Consider the following 15,889-nt stretch of genomic DNA (forward strand, 5'->3'; position numbering starts at 1 on the left):
TGAAATACATCCACAGGTACACCTCCAATTCACTCAAATGATGTAAATTAGCCTATCAGAAGCTTCTAAAGCCATGACATTTTCTGGTATTTTCCAAGCTGTTTAAAGGCACAGTCAACTTAGTGTATGTAAACTTCTGACCCACTGGAATTGTGACACAGTGAATTATAAGTGAAATAATATGTCGGTAAACAATTGTTAGAAAAATGACTTGTGTCATGCACAAAGCAGATGTCCTTCCAACTTGCCAAAACTGTAGTTTGTTGACAAGAAATTTATGGAGTGGCTTTAAAACTAGTTTTGTCGACTCCAACCGAAGTGTATGTAAACTTCAGACTTCAACTGTATACACTGGACATGACGTGAAGTATTTGGGTGGTTAACAGTATCGCCCACTAGTGTAGTTATAACAGACTGTTTATTAGCAGGTAAGGAGAATGCAACATAGCAGCGATACAGATGTGACTGTGGCATTTATGCTTGGTGGGGGTCCTCTCACATTGTCAGTTCCTGTGGGAGAGAAGAAAGAGGGAGACAATTACTTTGGGTTGGATGCGTGCCGAACATATATTGCTAAGTTTTTTTTTCAAAACCTGTTGAAAAAGCACAGTTGCAATCATCAGCAGGTCATAACAACAACTGTAGGCCCAAAGTGGACATAGTGTGTTACAACAGATTCCTTCCTTCATCACTCCCTCCTCACCATGATAGCGTTAACGATGTCGTTGGTGTTGTGTCTGAGGGCGTGGACAGCTTTAGAGCGGGACACGTTAGCCTGGGCCATCACCAGCTCTATATCCCTCTGCTCCAAACCTCCCTCGTCCACCTGACAGACAGAGGTCAATGTCAAAGTCAGTTGCACTACTTCTGAACATGAAAAACAATGCTACCGTTCTTATTAGCCATCAGGCTAACAACAGTAGAGCAGTGGTTTAAAGTACTTAAGCAAACTACACAGCACCATTTTCTTGTTTTGCCAGGGGCATGCTCCAACACTCAGATATAATTTACAAAGAAAGCATGTGTTTAGAGTGTCCCCCAGATCAGAGGCAGTAGGGATGACCAAGATGGTTTTTTGATAAGTATGTGAATTAGACCATTTAGACCTGTCCTGATAAGCATTCAAAATGTAACAAGTATTTTGGGTCTCATGGAAAATGGATGGTGTAAAAAGTACATACTTTTCTTTAGGAATGTAGTGAAGTAAAAGTTGTCAAAAATATAAAGAGTTAAAGTCAAGTACAGATACCCCCAAAAACTACTTAAGTAGTACTTTCAAGTATTGCTACTTAATATAAGTAATTTGAAATGAATTTTACTTAAGTATATTTTAGCAATTACATTTACTTTAGTATATTTAAAACCAAATACTTTTAGACTTTTACTGAAGCAGGATATTCCTGTGTGACTTTCACTTTTACTTGAGTCTTTTCCTATTAAGGTATCTTTACTTGTACTCAAGTATGACAGTCGGGTACTTTTTCCACCACTGCAGTAAAAATGACTGAAATACAACAACACTACACAGAATTGTTTCATATTAAGATCTAAAAGAACTACTGTACATGAAAGAGTAAGAATAGTGTAAAGATTGGTGTTTTTCCTTGACATAATGAGTGATTATGCGTGTCCGTACCTCCTCCTCCTCGCTCTCTTCCTTGATGGTGAGGCTGGGTGGTGCAGGTGGCGCCAGGGGGGAGGGCTCCACCGGGACCTTAAACTTCTCTGCCGCTGCCTTGTGCACCTGTTGAGACAGGTCCTCTATCTAGGAAGGAAATAGGAAGAGAGAGAGAGGTCACCTTGGCCTCTGAACACAATGTAGATGAGAGAAAAGAGAGAGAGAGGAGGATAAAAAGAGAGGGGGTAGAGATAGCAAGAGAGAGAGAGAGAGAGTGCGAGAGAGACTTTGGCCTCACCTTGGCCTCTCCAAAGACGATGTAGATGTCTGACGCGGGGCTCTTGAAGACGTCAGGTCTGCTGATGACAAACAAGATGCTCTTCGACTTCCTTATAGTGATCCTGGTCACACCGTGGACCGGCCGCAAGCCCAGCTTACCCATGGCCTAAACACACACACACACACTGGTTACACCATGATGCGGCCAAACACACAGAATTCACACACATTTGCTCTGTGTTTGATTAGCTGAATCTGCCACATGGAGCAGCTCTGTGTTCACATCTCGCCTTGCGGGCCTTCTTCTCACTGCGGCTCTGCTTAGGTCTGTTAATCCCCTCATCAGCAGGAGAGATGGGCTGAGAGAGAGAAGGGAGGACAACACAATCAATTCAACACATCAAACCTGAGAACATTCTACAGTAGTTTACCCATATCCAGACTGATAATATGGAACCTATCTCTGAAGCTGCGAAGCAATCAGAAAATACAGGCCCACAACACGCATCCTTCTTACCCCCCTACCTAAAGGTAATGACATCAATATGTTATTACATAACACACAGTGAACGCAAGGTTTCCACCCTTGGAGGTGAGGGGACTTCTAGAGTGTTCTCTGCCCACACACGGTAGACTCACCTGGGGTTCTGAGGATCTCAGTGGCACCCCCTCTGGTTCTTCCAACTCTGGCACTGATCCGTCACTCTCGGACTCATTGCAGGAGCCCACTGTGGAACACACGCACTGTTACACTCAGAGGTCAGCATCACATCCTCATTGCTATGGTAACTAATGACTGAGATGTAGATGATGAGGACATGGTGTCGTTAGCACTCTGGTAATGGGACAGCATCATAAAGCTCTACTGCTAACCTAATCACCGATCTCAGAGGAGAAATAGATCACCTCATTAAATAGCAACGACATTTCATCTCTATGCTATGGAACAATTACATTCTGTACTACTGTGTTTCAACGCATGTAGCATTGTTCATTATGCTGCAGTGCTACCACACATACAGTACACATAAATCCCAATCCATGATTCTATGTACGTATCATCAACCAGGAGGTCAGTTTTAGCCAGATTGACTCAGAGGTTTCAGGTTGACTGACGGTTGCCCTGAAATAACCTCTATTGAAAGATGTACAATAACAGTATTCCTCCTGGATAAAATGATCCTCTCTCTGAGTATTTCTCCTCCATTATTCAGTAGCTGCAGCAGTGTTCTGTGGTCGACAGGGTATTATTGAGAAGCCTTCCTAGAATCTGAAGTATGTCCTGTTGGGGAATAATCAGAATTGGTTGGTAACATAGGTAAGATGTTTTATATTCATCATATGTTTGTAAGTTACTTCTCATCAGAATGTTATTTTTGTATAATTCTGTGGCGGGGTTGCAGTATCTGTTCTATGTCAAGACTAAGTTGCTTGGGCCGGAGAGAGGGGAGAGGTCAAGCGTGTATCTCTTGGCTCCACAATGTCTGTGTGCCAGTCAGTGTGTCTCTGTGATCTTGTCAAGATAGGATGGATTTGATATATGCCTGTTGATATGGAGGATTGGTTTATGGTTCTGAGTTTGAGAAAATAACATATTTTAGGAGACAAAGCTGAACGATGAATTATGCCGATGCTGTCTTATCCTGTGTGTGTCTTTGTTATAAAGGATCTCAGTTGAAATGTGGAAGGGACTCTCAGAGAATTCATTGATAGACACTGAATTGATCTAAGAGTCACAGGGTTGTGATAGAGCTCATATCATTAAATATGGACTTTGTGATAACTAACTCTGACTTGTGTGTGGTTTGCTATCATGATTTGGTAAATAGAGGAAATTTCCACGACAGTCCTTCATCAGGACCTTAGCAGAGCCACTAGAGACATCTGTGTGTGTGTGAGGAAGGTCATATGTGGAGTCACTTCTCAGAATCACTTTCTCAAGGAGACAGAGAGAAACAGACAGACATAGAGAGAGATTTGGATTTGGAGAGCACGTACAGTTGTATTTGAAGGACAGGTCCAACTCCTGTGAATCCTTGTGGCTGATTGGACAGTCTGTCTGTCTCTCGGTTGTTTGGCAGGAGGAGTGAAGCAGTATCTCTCGCTGATTGGAGGAGCCAGACTCTTTATGAGAAGGGTTTCCCACAATCCCCCTGGGCTGAGTCATGTGATGTCGTAGAGGAACAGCAGTGGCATCGTCATCACTGTCTGTATCCATCCCATCTGCAACAAAATCCAAGTTCACACAGGTTGGACGGATTCATGATTCACTGATTCTTGATTACCAAAAAGGGAAAATTAAATCACCCCACACCCCTATCTTTCCTGAGTGTAACTCACCTCTGTCCTGTGGGCTTTGTGACTGACCTGTCTTGACCTGTCTGTTGGGCTTGGTGAGGAGGTTTGGTTGGGGCTGGACCTGCCTGCGGATGCCTAGGACAGGCATTGTGGTTGGAGCCTCCAGCCGTGGCAGAGACTCCTGGGTGGGCTGGGTAAAGCTGGGGGTTGAGGCCAGGGCTGACGTGGGTGGAGATGGAAATGAGGAGGGGTTAGGGGACATAGGGACACTTTCGGTGGGTATAGGGGGGTGCTTAGGAAGGGCGTTAGGGGTAGTAGAAAGGGTTGCAGAGGCTGCCTGAACATTGATTGATTGAGGCTGGGTGTCTAGGAGTGGGGTGACGAGAGGCTGGGACTCCTGTATGGGGGTGGGGAGGTTCTCATCTGGCGGCATCGCGAAGGAACTGGGGGGAGGAGAGGAGGAGAGAGTAGAGAGGGAGAGAGGAGGAGGAGAGGAGGAGGGAAGAGGTGGGGGAGATGAGGAAAGAGGAGAGAATGAGAGGTGAGGAGGAGAGGAGGAGGGAAGAGGTGGAGGAGAAGAGGACCTATTCTGTTCTGTAGGGGAGGCATGGCCACTCCCCACATTGTTATCGTTGATATCCTTCCTGCTTTCTGTCTGGCAGCCAGGCAGCGGCCTGTTATCAAGCATTATCTGGTGCACTTCCGTGTTCACTTCCTGGTTGACTAGGAGAGTGGGAGCTATAGGGCAGAGGTTGGTAGGACTAGGGGGAGTCGGGGCAACGGAGACGTTTCTGTTTTCCCCTCTCCTCCCGGACTCTGCTTCAGGTTTGCCCTTCACAGGTTTCCTCTGTCTGGTATCTGCAACAGATTTTTGTCTCCTCATGTTCGTATTCTTTTGTTTCCCTGGTGGGGAGGTGTCTGCTAGGGTCTTGGTAGCGAGAGACGGTTTCTGTGGTTGATCAGTAGACCCAGGGCCTGATGTAGATTGTCTGCGCAGCTGACTGGGTCTGTCTCTGCTCTGCTTTCTCTGCTTCCCTCTCCTCTCTGGCTGAGGAGGAGTGATGGCTTTCTCTGTGCTCAGCTCTCCCTCAGGTGTCTGTCGCTGTGCAGGTTCTGGAATACTTTCTGTTGGAGAGAATCTCTCCTCTGCTCTCTCCTCCACCTCACTTTCCCCTGAGATACAAACACTGCTCTCCTGCCCTTCTAAGGCCACGCTCGTCTTTGGTTGGTCAATGTGCCTATCAGTCGTCTGACCGCCACCACCCTCTCTTTGGCTCATCGTCTGTGGTTCTGTCTCCTCTGGCTGAGGCTGGGAACAGAGTTTTTTCACACTTTCTACCGTGTCTTTGCCCACTGATAGGGATAGGGAAGATTCTTGGACAACTTGGACCTTCTCCACTGTGTCTTTGCTCACTGATGGGGAAGTTTCTTGGGAAACTTTGACCTTCTCTACTGTGTCGTTGCCCACTGATGGGGGAGTTTCTTTGAAAACTTGGACCTCCTCTAGTGTGTCTTTGCCCCCTAATAGGGCTGATTCTTGGAATAATTGTACCTTCTCTACTGTGTCTTTGCCAACTGATAGGGCCGATTCTTGGGATACTTGGCTCTTCTCTACTGTGTCTTTGCTCACTGATGGGGAAGTTTCTTGGGAAATGTCGACCTCCTCTACTGTGTCTTTGCCCACTGATGGGGAAGTTTCTTGGGAGACTTGGACATTTTCTACTATGTTTTTGCTCACTGATGGGGAACATTCTTGGGGAAATTGTACTTTCTCTACTATCTCTTTGCTCATTGATGGGGAAATTTCTTGGGAAACTTTGACCTTCTCTACCGTGTCTTTGCCTACTGATAGGGATGGTTCTTGGAATACTTGGACCTTCTCTACTGTGTCTTTGCTCACTGATGGGGAAGTTTCTTGGGAAATGTTGACCTTCTCTACTGTGTCTTTGCCCACTGATGGGGAAGTTTCTTGGGTGACTTGGACATTTTCTACTATGTTTTTGCTCACTGATGGAGAACATTCTTGGGAAAATTGTACTTTCTCTACTATCTCTTTGCTCATTGATGGGGAAATTTCTTGGGAAACTTCGACTTTCTCTACCGTGTTTTTGCCTACTGATAGGGATGGTTCTTGGAATACTTGGACCTTCTCTACTGTGTTTTTGCCCACCCATAGGGAAGTTTCTTGGGAGACTTGGACATTCTCTACTATGTTTTTGCTCACTGATGGGGAACATTCTTGGGAAAATTGTACTTTCTCTACTGTGTCTTTGCTCATTGATGGGGAAATTTCTTGGGAAACTTGAAACTTCTCTTCTGTGTCTTTACTCATTGATGGGGAAGTTTCGTGAAAAACTTGGACCTTCTCTACTGTGTCTTTGCCCAATGACAGGAAGAATTCTTGGGAAACGTGGACATTCTTTACCGTGTCTTTGCCCACTGATAGGGACAATTCTTGGGAGACTTGGACCTTCTCTACTGTGACTTTGCTCACTGATGGGGAAGTTTCTTGGGAAACTTGGACCTTCTCTACTGTGTCTTTACTCATTGATGGGGAAGTTTCGTGAAAAACTTGGACCTTCTCTACTGTGTCTTTGCCCAATGACAGGAAGAATTCTTGGGAAACGTGGACATTCTTTACCGTGTCTTTGCCCACTGATAGGGACAATTCTTGGGAGACTTGGACCTTCTCTACTGTGACTTTGCTCACTGATGGGGAAGTTTCTTGGGAAACTTGGACCTTCTCTACTGTGTCTTTCCTCGTTGATGGGGAAGTTTCTTGGGGCAGTCTGCCTAACTTGGAGTTGCTTGGTCTGATTTTATGACTGAAGGATCCAAATGCCCCACCCAGCAGAGAAATAGCATGGTCTGCCTTTTTGACTGCTGGGTTAATATCTGTGTTACTGTTGGGCCTGGAAATGGCTGCCTCTACTGAACCAGAGCTCTGGTCTGAAACGGTCTGTGGTTTACCCCCTGGTGGTGAGACACGCCCAGGGCTTTCCATGGACGAGGAAGATTGTCTTATGTTTGATTGGTGTGTTGAGCTGTCCATTGATGTTGTTGGCCTATCGGAGGCTGCAGCAGCCTGTGGTCTCACCTCTGTGAGTGGTATGTTTGAGAGGGACGCCCTCAGACTCACACTCTGGCTCTGGTGTCTCACCTCCTCTGACAGGGCATTCAGAGTCACACAGGTTGGCATTCCAGAGGATAGGAACACTGAGTCATTGTTGTGGTTTTCCTGCACCTTGTTTTCTGGGCGACTCTGCAGGTTGCTGACATCATCCTCTGGGAATTGGGAGCTTCCGTCCTCTCCTCCCCCTGCCTCTGATATCTCCTCGATGGACCTCCAGCTGGACAGGTTGGACTCTGGCACTCCCTCTCCCACAAGCTCAACATCTGCCATCTTGTCTGGCCGACCACACAGGCTGTTGTTGTCTTCTTCGTCCCCCATTATATCATCCACCTCATCCTCGTCTGTGCCGACATTGGGCAGCCCGGAGAGTGTCTGTCCAATCGTCTGTCCAATTGTCTGTCCAACAGCATGCCCCTCCACCTCACACAGTAACAGGCTCTGTGCCTCCAACCCACAGCCCTGCCCCAGAGAGAGAGATTGGGCCTCCCCTGCCCCCCAGCCCCCAACCCCCCTCCTCCCTCCGGCATCTGTCTCTGAGTTCTCCCTCTTGGGAGAGACAGCCAGGGGTGTGTGAGGAGAGCCCAGGGCCACAGGGCCCCCATCCTCAGTGCTCAGGGTGTTCTCCCTCAGGTTCTCCTGGGCGGGGTCACATGGGCAGATGTCAGGGGTCAGGGACAGGTTGTCAGCCAGGTCAGGTGAGCTCTCAGGGCAGGAGGAGACAGGGATGTTGCTGGGGTTAGGCTCTTTCGGGTACGAGAGCAGAGGGACCCCCTTGTTCAGGTCATTGGTGGCAGTGGTCCCTTCGAGGACCTGATGGGAGTCCACACCTTCAGCGCTGCTGTTCTCATTCTTCTGGTCCAGTTCCATCACTGACACCAGAAGCGGTTTGGACCGGATTGAAGCCGCTGCCACCCCAAACACACGTGGGAGTGGCTTACGGGGCTCAGAGGTCTTCTGTTTAGGCCGGGGTGTGTCTGACTTAGAGGGGTGTGGCTTAATGAGTAGTTTGAACGAGTCTCTGTCTGTCTGCTCTGTGTGATCCTCATCTGAAGTCTCTGTACTCTGTTCATCCTTCTCTCTCTCTGCACCCCTCTGTTTGTCCTTCCCTCTCTCCCCACTGCTCTGTTTGTCCTTCCCTCTCTCCCCACTGCTCTGTTTGTCCTTCCCTCTCTCCCCACTGCTCTGTTTGTCCTTTCCTCTCTCCCCACTGCTCTGTTTGTCCTTCCCTCTCTCCCCACTGCTCTGTTTGTCCTTCCCTCTCTCCCCACTGCTCTGTTTGTCCTTTCCTCTCTCCCCACCGCTCTGTTTGTCCTTTCCTCTCTCCCCACTGCTCTGTTTGTCCTTTCCTCTCTCCCCACTGCTCTGTTTGTCCTTTCCTCTCTCCCCACCGCTCTGTTTGTCCTTTCCTCTCTCCCCACTGCTCTGTTTGTCCTTTCCTCTCTCCCCACTGCTCTGTTTGTCTTTCTCTCTCTTTTCACCGCTCCTTTTGTCCTCCTCTCTCACCGTACCAGCCTGTACTTCCTCTGCAGCTGCTTTGGCTTGCCCTGCTTCTGTTGCCAGGGTCACAGGGCTGTTATGGGATGGCAGGGTTGCCAGGGTGACAGGATTGCTGTGGGACGCTGTCTCCTCGATTGTAGCAGCAGGGTTAGTGTTAGGAGTAACAGTAGGGTTTGGGGTAGAGCATGTACCTGGGGTAGTTTTGGGGGTTGAGGCTGTAGCAGGGTTGGTGTTAGTGGTACAGGCCGTAGGAGATTTTGCGTTAGGGGCAAGAGCACTGTTAGTGTTAGGGGTAGAGACCGTAGCAGGGTTCATTTCAAGTGTACAAACAGTAGCAGGGTTAGTTTTGGGGGTGGAGGCAGTAGCAGAGTTATTTTGTGGGGTTGAGGCTGTAGCAGGGTTAGTGTTAGTGGTACAGACAGTAGCAGCTTTAGCATTAGGGGCAGGTGCAAAGTTAGTGTTGGGGTTAGAGAGAGATGCAGGCTTGGTTTTAGGGGTTGACACGGTAGCAGGGGTAGTCTTTGGGGTAATCGAGGCAGGGTAAGGGGTTGTAGAAGGTTTAGGGGTAAGGGTAGAGACAGAAGGGCTCTCCTGAGAAGGAGTGGGGACAGGAGGGTCAGAGAACTCTGAGGAGGTCTCCATTTCACTCCCACTGCCGATGTTCGAGGACTTGGGGTGGGCTGATTCCGCAAGTTGGGCAGGTGCAAGTGCAGGTTGTGGTTGTGGTGGTTCAGGCCGGGGCTCTTTGTCTCCTCGGGGATTGATTAGGCTAGGTCTGCGCTGGGACTGAGACAGTTCAGTGCTGTGGTGCTCTGGTCTAGTTTCAGGCTGAGATTTGGCTTGGTGTGATTCTGTGGGTGGTCCTGTGGGTGGTTCAGCATGTCTCTCTGTGCTGTACAGCCGCTCATCCTCTTCACCATTATAAGAGGCGGAGTCTAGTGAGTCGTCAGTGTCATCATGGAAACAGAAGGACTCATCCAGACCTTCGTTGATGGAAGTCTCTGACAGTGAATGAAGGAAGGAGGCCGAGTTGTCCTCTTCAGCTGGGTCATTTACAGCCTTACCCTCACCCTCCTCCTCCTCTTCCTCAACATCCTCACCCTCCTCTTCATCAACCTCTTCCTCTATCGCTATTTCTACCGTAGCCTCATCTATCTCTACCTTAGCCTCCACTTCTTCCTCATCATCATCTTCATCATCATCCTCCACGTCCCCCTCCTCCTCTCCGGCCGCGTATGCATCCACATCGTTCCCTTCGTTCCTGTCGTTTCCCTCTCCTCCCTCATTCCCCTCCTCTGTGGGGAAGAGAGTGATCTCCATGGAGTCTGCCTGAAAGAGGAGGCTGGTGTGGAGGGGAAAGTTAAGCAGAGAGGCTGGGATCATCCTCTCCTCCTCCTCCATCTCTCCGTCATCACTGTAGGAGCCTGGGAACAGCAGGAAGGTACCCATCTCTCCGTATGGACTGGAGTTATCCCCGTCTGACACATCTGGAGAGCAGGTGTCCAGGGGAAGTTTGGGGGAGGCAGGGTTGACACTGGAGGTGTGATGGGTTAGGTTCCCCATGTCTGGGGCGAAGGGGAAGGACATGGAGGTCAACCGTGGGGAGCCTGTTCCATCCTCTGGGTTGGTAATGGGAGGGTAAAGTTCCTCAGCCACACAGGCCTGCAGCTCCAGCTCCAGGCCTCTTTGCAGCAGGGGACTAGAGTACTGCTGTCCCCCAGCTAGAGCATCCTCTGCTGGGCAGAGCGAGCCCTCCGACTCCCCTCCCTCTTCCTGGGAGTCAGTGCTTCTGCCGCTGCTGCTCCTCAATGGGGAAGTGTCCTCTGTCACCCAGCGGGGGCGACAGCTACCTCTTGAGACTGTCGCTTCCTCACTCCCCCTCCCCCTCACCTCCCCTCTCAGCACCTCCTCCTCCTCCAGGATCACAGTCTCTGCTAGACCCTTATAGAGGCAGAACCGCCACTCTGCTGCTCCTTCTCCCTTCTCCTCTGCCCTCTCCCCTACTGCTCCCCTATCCTCTCCCACCTCATCTCCGATTTCGGACAGCGAGCTGACAAAGCATGCAGGTGCCTCCTGCACCTCCTCCGCCAGGAGCAGATTGGGGGAGGTGCAGGGGGAGGTGGAAGAGGTCCAGCTGCCCCCCTCCGCCGTGACGTAGGAGCCAGAGGGGGAGGTGAGGGGGGAGCACAGGTCCTCGCTGTCTGAGGGGGAGTTTTGTGAGAGGGGAGAGGCTGGAGAGCCGGGGTAAGAGCGATGTTTGAGGTGTGAGGGGTGAGCAGCCATCTTGATGGGGGTGGAGGGGGCGGTGTAGTACAGGTCAGGATCCAGGGATGAGGGAACTCCCACTCTCAGAGGGTCCACGGCATAGGCCGGCTCAGTGAAGGACAGGATAGCAGGGGGATAGGCTGGCTCGGACAGGGAGGGCATGGCATACATGGCACATACAAAAGGCATTTCACCATAGGGAGACAGCCCTGCCTCCAAAGGGCTTGAGCTGCCCGTCAAACTAACATCCACTGTGACTGGCTCTGAGGAGGGAGGCGAGGCAGGGATGAGGGGGGTTAGGAGAGGGGTGAGGAGAGGGCTAACGGGCAGGACAGGGATTCTCTCCTGCTCTTGCTCCATCTTTGGGGTCAGAGGTGAATTGTCTCTCTCCTGCCCTGTGTCCAGTTGGGCCTTTTCCCCAGCCTCTGCCTGTGGTTCTGAGGGAGGGTTAGGGACCTCCAAGACTGGGCCTCCGGGCAGGGGTATCGCCTGGCTGCTCTGCCTGCAAGGGCACTTCCCTGTCAGGGTCTTCTTGGTCCTGAGCAGGGCCTCCTGGCCCATCACCACCCGTGTGTCCATGTTCTCTGGTTCCTTGTAGTCGCTCTCCACCTCTGAGCCCATCAGGACCTGGAGAACATATTGAGAACATTGGATGAACATAGGAAAAACATAAAGAGAAGAGGAGAACATTGGTAAACATACACACACACCTTGATTCTCTCCATCTTCACAGGTCCGCTGCGGCGTCCACAGGGTCCGTGACCTCCAAACGTCCCGCTAAGCCGGATCGTGTTACTGTGGCGACGGTCTGAACCTTCAGGCTGGGGTCGCGGGGTCGCGGACGAGCTGGGCGTGGCTCGGACCAGCCGCGGCCCAAAGGGAGAGGTGCATGATGGGAGCAGCTTCTGAGGGGTGCTGGGGGAGGGACTAGAGCCGCTGTCACTAGGGGTGGAGCCACTGTCACTAGGAGTGGAGTCAGTGGAGGCATGTCTGGTCATGTCTGAAAGAGGAGCGAAGAGAAGAAACTGTTTCTGTAAGGTAATGATATGTCCATGAGGTCAGAATCACTAGCTGCTTTATGATGTGGCAACAGTAACTGTAATGGAGAAAAGGAAACTGGAATTTCAGTTTACCTCCTGAATGTATAAAAAAAAAAAATGGATGTAATGGATGCTGTTGCCTCTTTGCCTTTGTTGAATAGAAACAGCCCTTTCAGCTCTCTCCTTGAAGCTTGTTTTGTCACGTTTTATCAAGGTGGGTGGAATCAGGCGCAGAGAGCAGGTTTCAGTGATTCGAACAGTTTATTCTCCGGCGCACAAAAAACACGGTCAACCCAACACACAGGGTGAATAATCCAACACAGGATCAAAATAGACCGGAGAATAAAACACAAGTACTACACCAAATAACATGAATACAAAAACAAAGGAAATAAAGGTCAGAACGTGACATGTTTTCCCTTCATTACCGTTACACACACAGCCATACCTAGAGGATCTAGAATGTCACCTAAATGTCAGAGATAACATTTGACTGAAAAGACCACACTCACAGCAGGGTACACATCAAGTGGCATCAACATGTCAATATATAAGGCACCCTACTGTCATTACTTGCAGTCCATCAACTAGGGCTGGGTGAATGGAGCACATTTACTGGCAGTGAGTTCTGAATGAATGAATGAAATGTGTGCTCTCTCCATTTACAGGGCTCACTGCCCAGGGTAGTTCATTACTCAGGTTCTTTCCCTTCCACAGTAGTGACCCCTGACCCCCAAGGGAATGGAATACACCCTGAGTTTGCTGAAGTCTGCATATCTGGCTGTGGTACCTGCTGCTAGAGCAATAGAGCCCGCACTGTGCATGTTGGTGTTTTTCCCCTCTCCTCTGCCCCTCCTCACATCTTTCCTCTCCCCTCTCTTATCCTATCAGCAAAGTCAGACTGACAGCTCTGTAGCCACAGGGCAAAATCAGCAGAACAGACACACACATACACACATAGATTAAAATAAGAAGAGCTCATAGATTCAAATATACAGTATATACAGTGCCTTCAGAAAGTATTCATACCTCTTGACTTATTCCATATTTTGTTGTATTACAGCCTGAATTCAAAACGGATTAAATATAATATATATTTGTATCTCACCAATCTACACACAATACCCCATAATGACAAAATGAAAACATGTTTTTAGAAATGTTTTTAATGTTAATGTTATTTTGGCATTAATACGTGTCACATATCAGTTTGCAAACAATGTAAAAAATAATATATATCATGGAGTTAATAAATCTGCATACAAACATGGTCTCTTTTTTGTTTTCTTGAGTAAGGCAGCTCCAAAATGCAAGTGTTTCAGCCTACAGTAGCTCAGTGCTTTCTGTGGTGGTGGGAAAGCCAGCAGAAAATATGCAGCATTGCGCCGTGATTGGCTCAGAGTTCGGTCACTCATTGGGACTTTATGTCACTGCCAAGTGTAAGAGGAGACCTTGAAAATACTAGCCCTTTGGGTGTTACATTAGAAGTGCCCATCCAAGAAGGCTCAAGGTCATTGGCCACAGATAAAATGACGTCAAATCACATTATACAGTATATTACAAAAGTGAGTACACCCCTCACATTTTTGTAAATATTTGAGTATATCTTTTCATGTGACAACACTAAAGAAATGACACTTTGCTACAATGTAAAGTAGTGAGTGTACAGCCTTTATAACAGTGTAAATTTGCTGTCCCCTCAAAATAACTCAACACACAGCCATTGATGTCTAAACCGCTGGCAACAAAAGTGAGTAGACCCCTAAGTGAAAATGTCCAAATTGGGTCCAATTAGCCATTTTCCCTCCCCGGTGTCATGTGACTCATTAGTGTTACAAGGTCTCAGGTGTGAATGGGGATCAGATGTGTTAAATTTGGTGTCATCGCTCTCACACTCCCTCATACTGACTGGTCACTGGAAGTTCAACATGGCACCTCATGGCAAAGAACTCTCTGAGGATCTGAAAAAAATTATTGTTGCTCTACATAAAGATGGCCTGGGCTATAAGAAGATTGCCAAAACCCTGAAACTGAGCTGCAGCACGGTGGCCAAGACCATACAGCGGTTTAACTGGACAGGTTCCACTCAGAAAAGGCCTCGCCACGGTCGACCAAAGAAGTTGAGTGCACGTGCTCAGCTTCATATCCAGAGGTTGTCTTTGGGAAGTAGACGTATGAGTGCTGCCAGCATTGCTGCGGGGGTTGAAGGGGTGGGGGTCAGCCTGTCAGTCCTCAGACCATACACCGTACACTGCATCAAATTGGTCTGCATGGCTGTCGTTCCAGAAGGAAGCCTCTTCTGAAGTTGATGCACAAGAAATCCCGCAAACAGTTTGCTGAAGACAAGCAGACCAAGGACATGGATTACTGGAACCATGTCCTGTGGTCTGATGAGACCAAGATAAACTTATTTGTTTCAGATGGTGTCAAGCGTGTGTGGCAGCAACCAGTTGAGGAGTACAAAGACAAGTGGGTCTTGCCTACAGTCAAGCATGGTGGTGGGGGTGTCATGGTCTGGGGCTGCATGAGTGCTGCCGGCACTGGGGAGCTTCAGTTCAGTGAGGGAACCATGAATGCCAACATGTACTGTGACATACTGAAGCAGAGCATGATCCCCTCCCTTCGGAGACTGGGCCGCAGGGCAGTATTCCAACTTGATAACGACCCCAAACACACCTCCAAGACGACCACTGCCTTGCTAAAGAAGCTGAGGGTAAAGGTGATGGACTGGCTAAGCATGTCTCCAGACCTAAACCCTATTGAGCATCTGTGGGGCATCCTCAAACGGAGGAGGAGTGCAAGGTCTCTAACATCCACCAGCTCCGTGATGTCGTCATGAAGGAGTGGAAGAGGACTCCAGTGGCAACCTGTGAAGCTCTGGTGAACTCCATACCCAAGAGGGTTAAGGCAGTGCTGGAAAATGATGGTGGCCACACAGAATATTGACACTTTGGGCCCAATTTGGACATTTTCACCTAGGGGTGTATTCTCTTTTGTTGCCAGCGGTTTAGACATTAATGGCTGTGTGTTGAGTTATTTTGAGGGGACAGCAAATTTACACTGTTATAAAGGCTGTACACTCACTAGTCATCATGAATCAAGTCAACAATCCACTGGTAAATCCTTTTTAATCCTTGTCATATGAAGATAAATATGGAAGAGAAATGATAGATAAAATGTATTGGTGCTCATCGGCCATTGCACATAAACATTATACAAAACAAGTTGGAAATCGCAAATTCAACGAGTGGTTTGGAAGGAATCAGTGACAGTGGCTGTGTGGTCCCACATCTGGGATTAAGTGGCTCTTTTCCAAATTTAAAATGATAAACATTCAACATTGGCCATGCTGTCAATGAAGCATGATTTGTGCTGCGCTCAAAACAACTATTAACTTGGAACTACGAAAACTTGACTTCACTTCAGTGAGTTCAAGACAACTGGGAAGTCGGCAATAAATGAGTTCCGACTGGGAATATACATTTTGAACGGTCATCCAACTCTGAATTGTAAATCGGCCTCCGATGAAAGCACCATAAATCCAGAGAATGCCAGACTTTGATGACAAAACTTGCCCACGAAGGACAACCATGCCACCTTCCTGTTTAAGTGAGCATAGTGAGTCCAAAAATGTATTGTATGCTGCTGCATGCATGATGCAATATGCTAGGGAGATATGTATACTGTAGCTAAGTGTAGTAAAATGTTCGTAGCCCGTGTGCTTCAACCTAATAATTTGGTCTATTTACCCTTCTTAAT

The 15,889-nt window shown here is 48.5% G+C and overlaps 1 protein-coding gene across 1 annotated transcript in view; it reads right to left on the reverse strand.

The window, feature by feature from the left end:
* Positions 1-399: 399 nt before the first annotated feature.
* LOC109901900 (microtubule-associated protein futsch-like) overlaps positions 400-15,889 on the reverse strand; it is a 21,318-nt gene continuing 5,828 nt past the window's right edge. The window contains exons 2-10 of the mRNA XM_031786901.1: positions 11,801-12,090; positions 4,265-11,717; positions 3,896-4,120; positions 2,537-2,625; positions 2,188-2,256; positions 1,917-2,063; positions 1,637-1,765; positions 704-826; positions 400-510 (exon numbers count right to left, since the gene is read on the reverse strand). Coding sequence (XP_031642761.1) covers positions 496-510; positions 704-826; positions 1,637-1,765; positions 1,917-2,063; positions 2,188-2,256; positions 2,537-2,625; positions 3,896-4,120; positions 4,265-11,717; positions 11,801-12,090 — 8,540 coding nt within the window. The 3' untranslated portion in view covers positions 400-495. The remainder of the gene's footprint in view (positions 511-703; positions 827-1,636; positions 1,766-1,916; positions 2,064-2,187; positions 2,257-2,536; positions 2,626-3,895; positions 4,121-4,264; positions 11,718-11,800; positions 12,091-15,889) is intronic.

Source organism: Oncorhynchus kisutch, linkage group LG13 (assembly GCF_002021735.2).
Source record: "Oncorhynchus kisutch isolate 150728-3 linkage group LG13, Okis_V2, whole genome shotgun sequence".
In the NCBI taxonomy this organism is placed as follows: domain Eukaryota; kingdom Metazoa; phylum Chordata; class Actinopteri; order Salmoniformes; family Salmonidae; genus Oncorhynchus; species Oncorhynchus kisutch.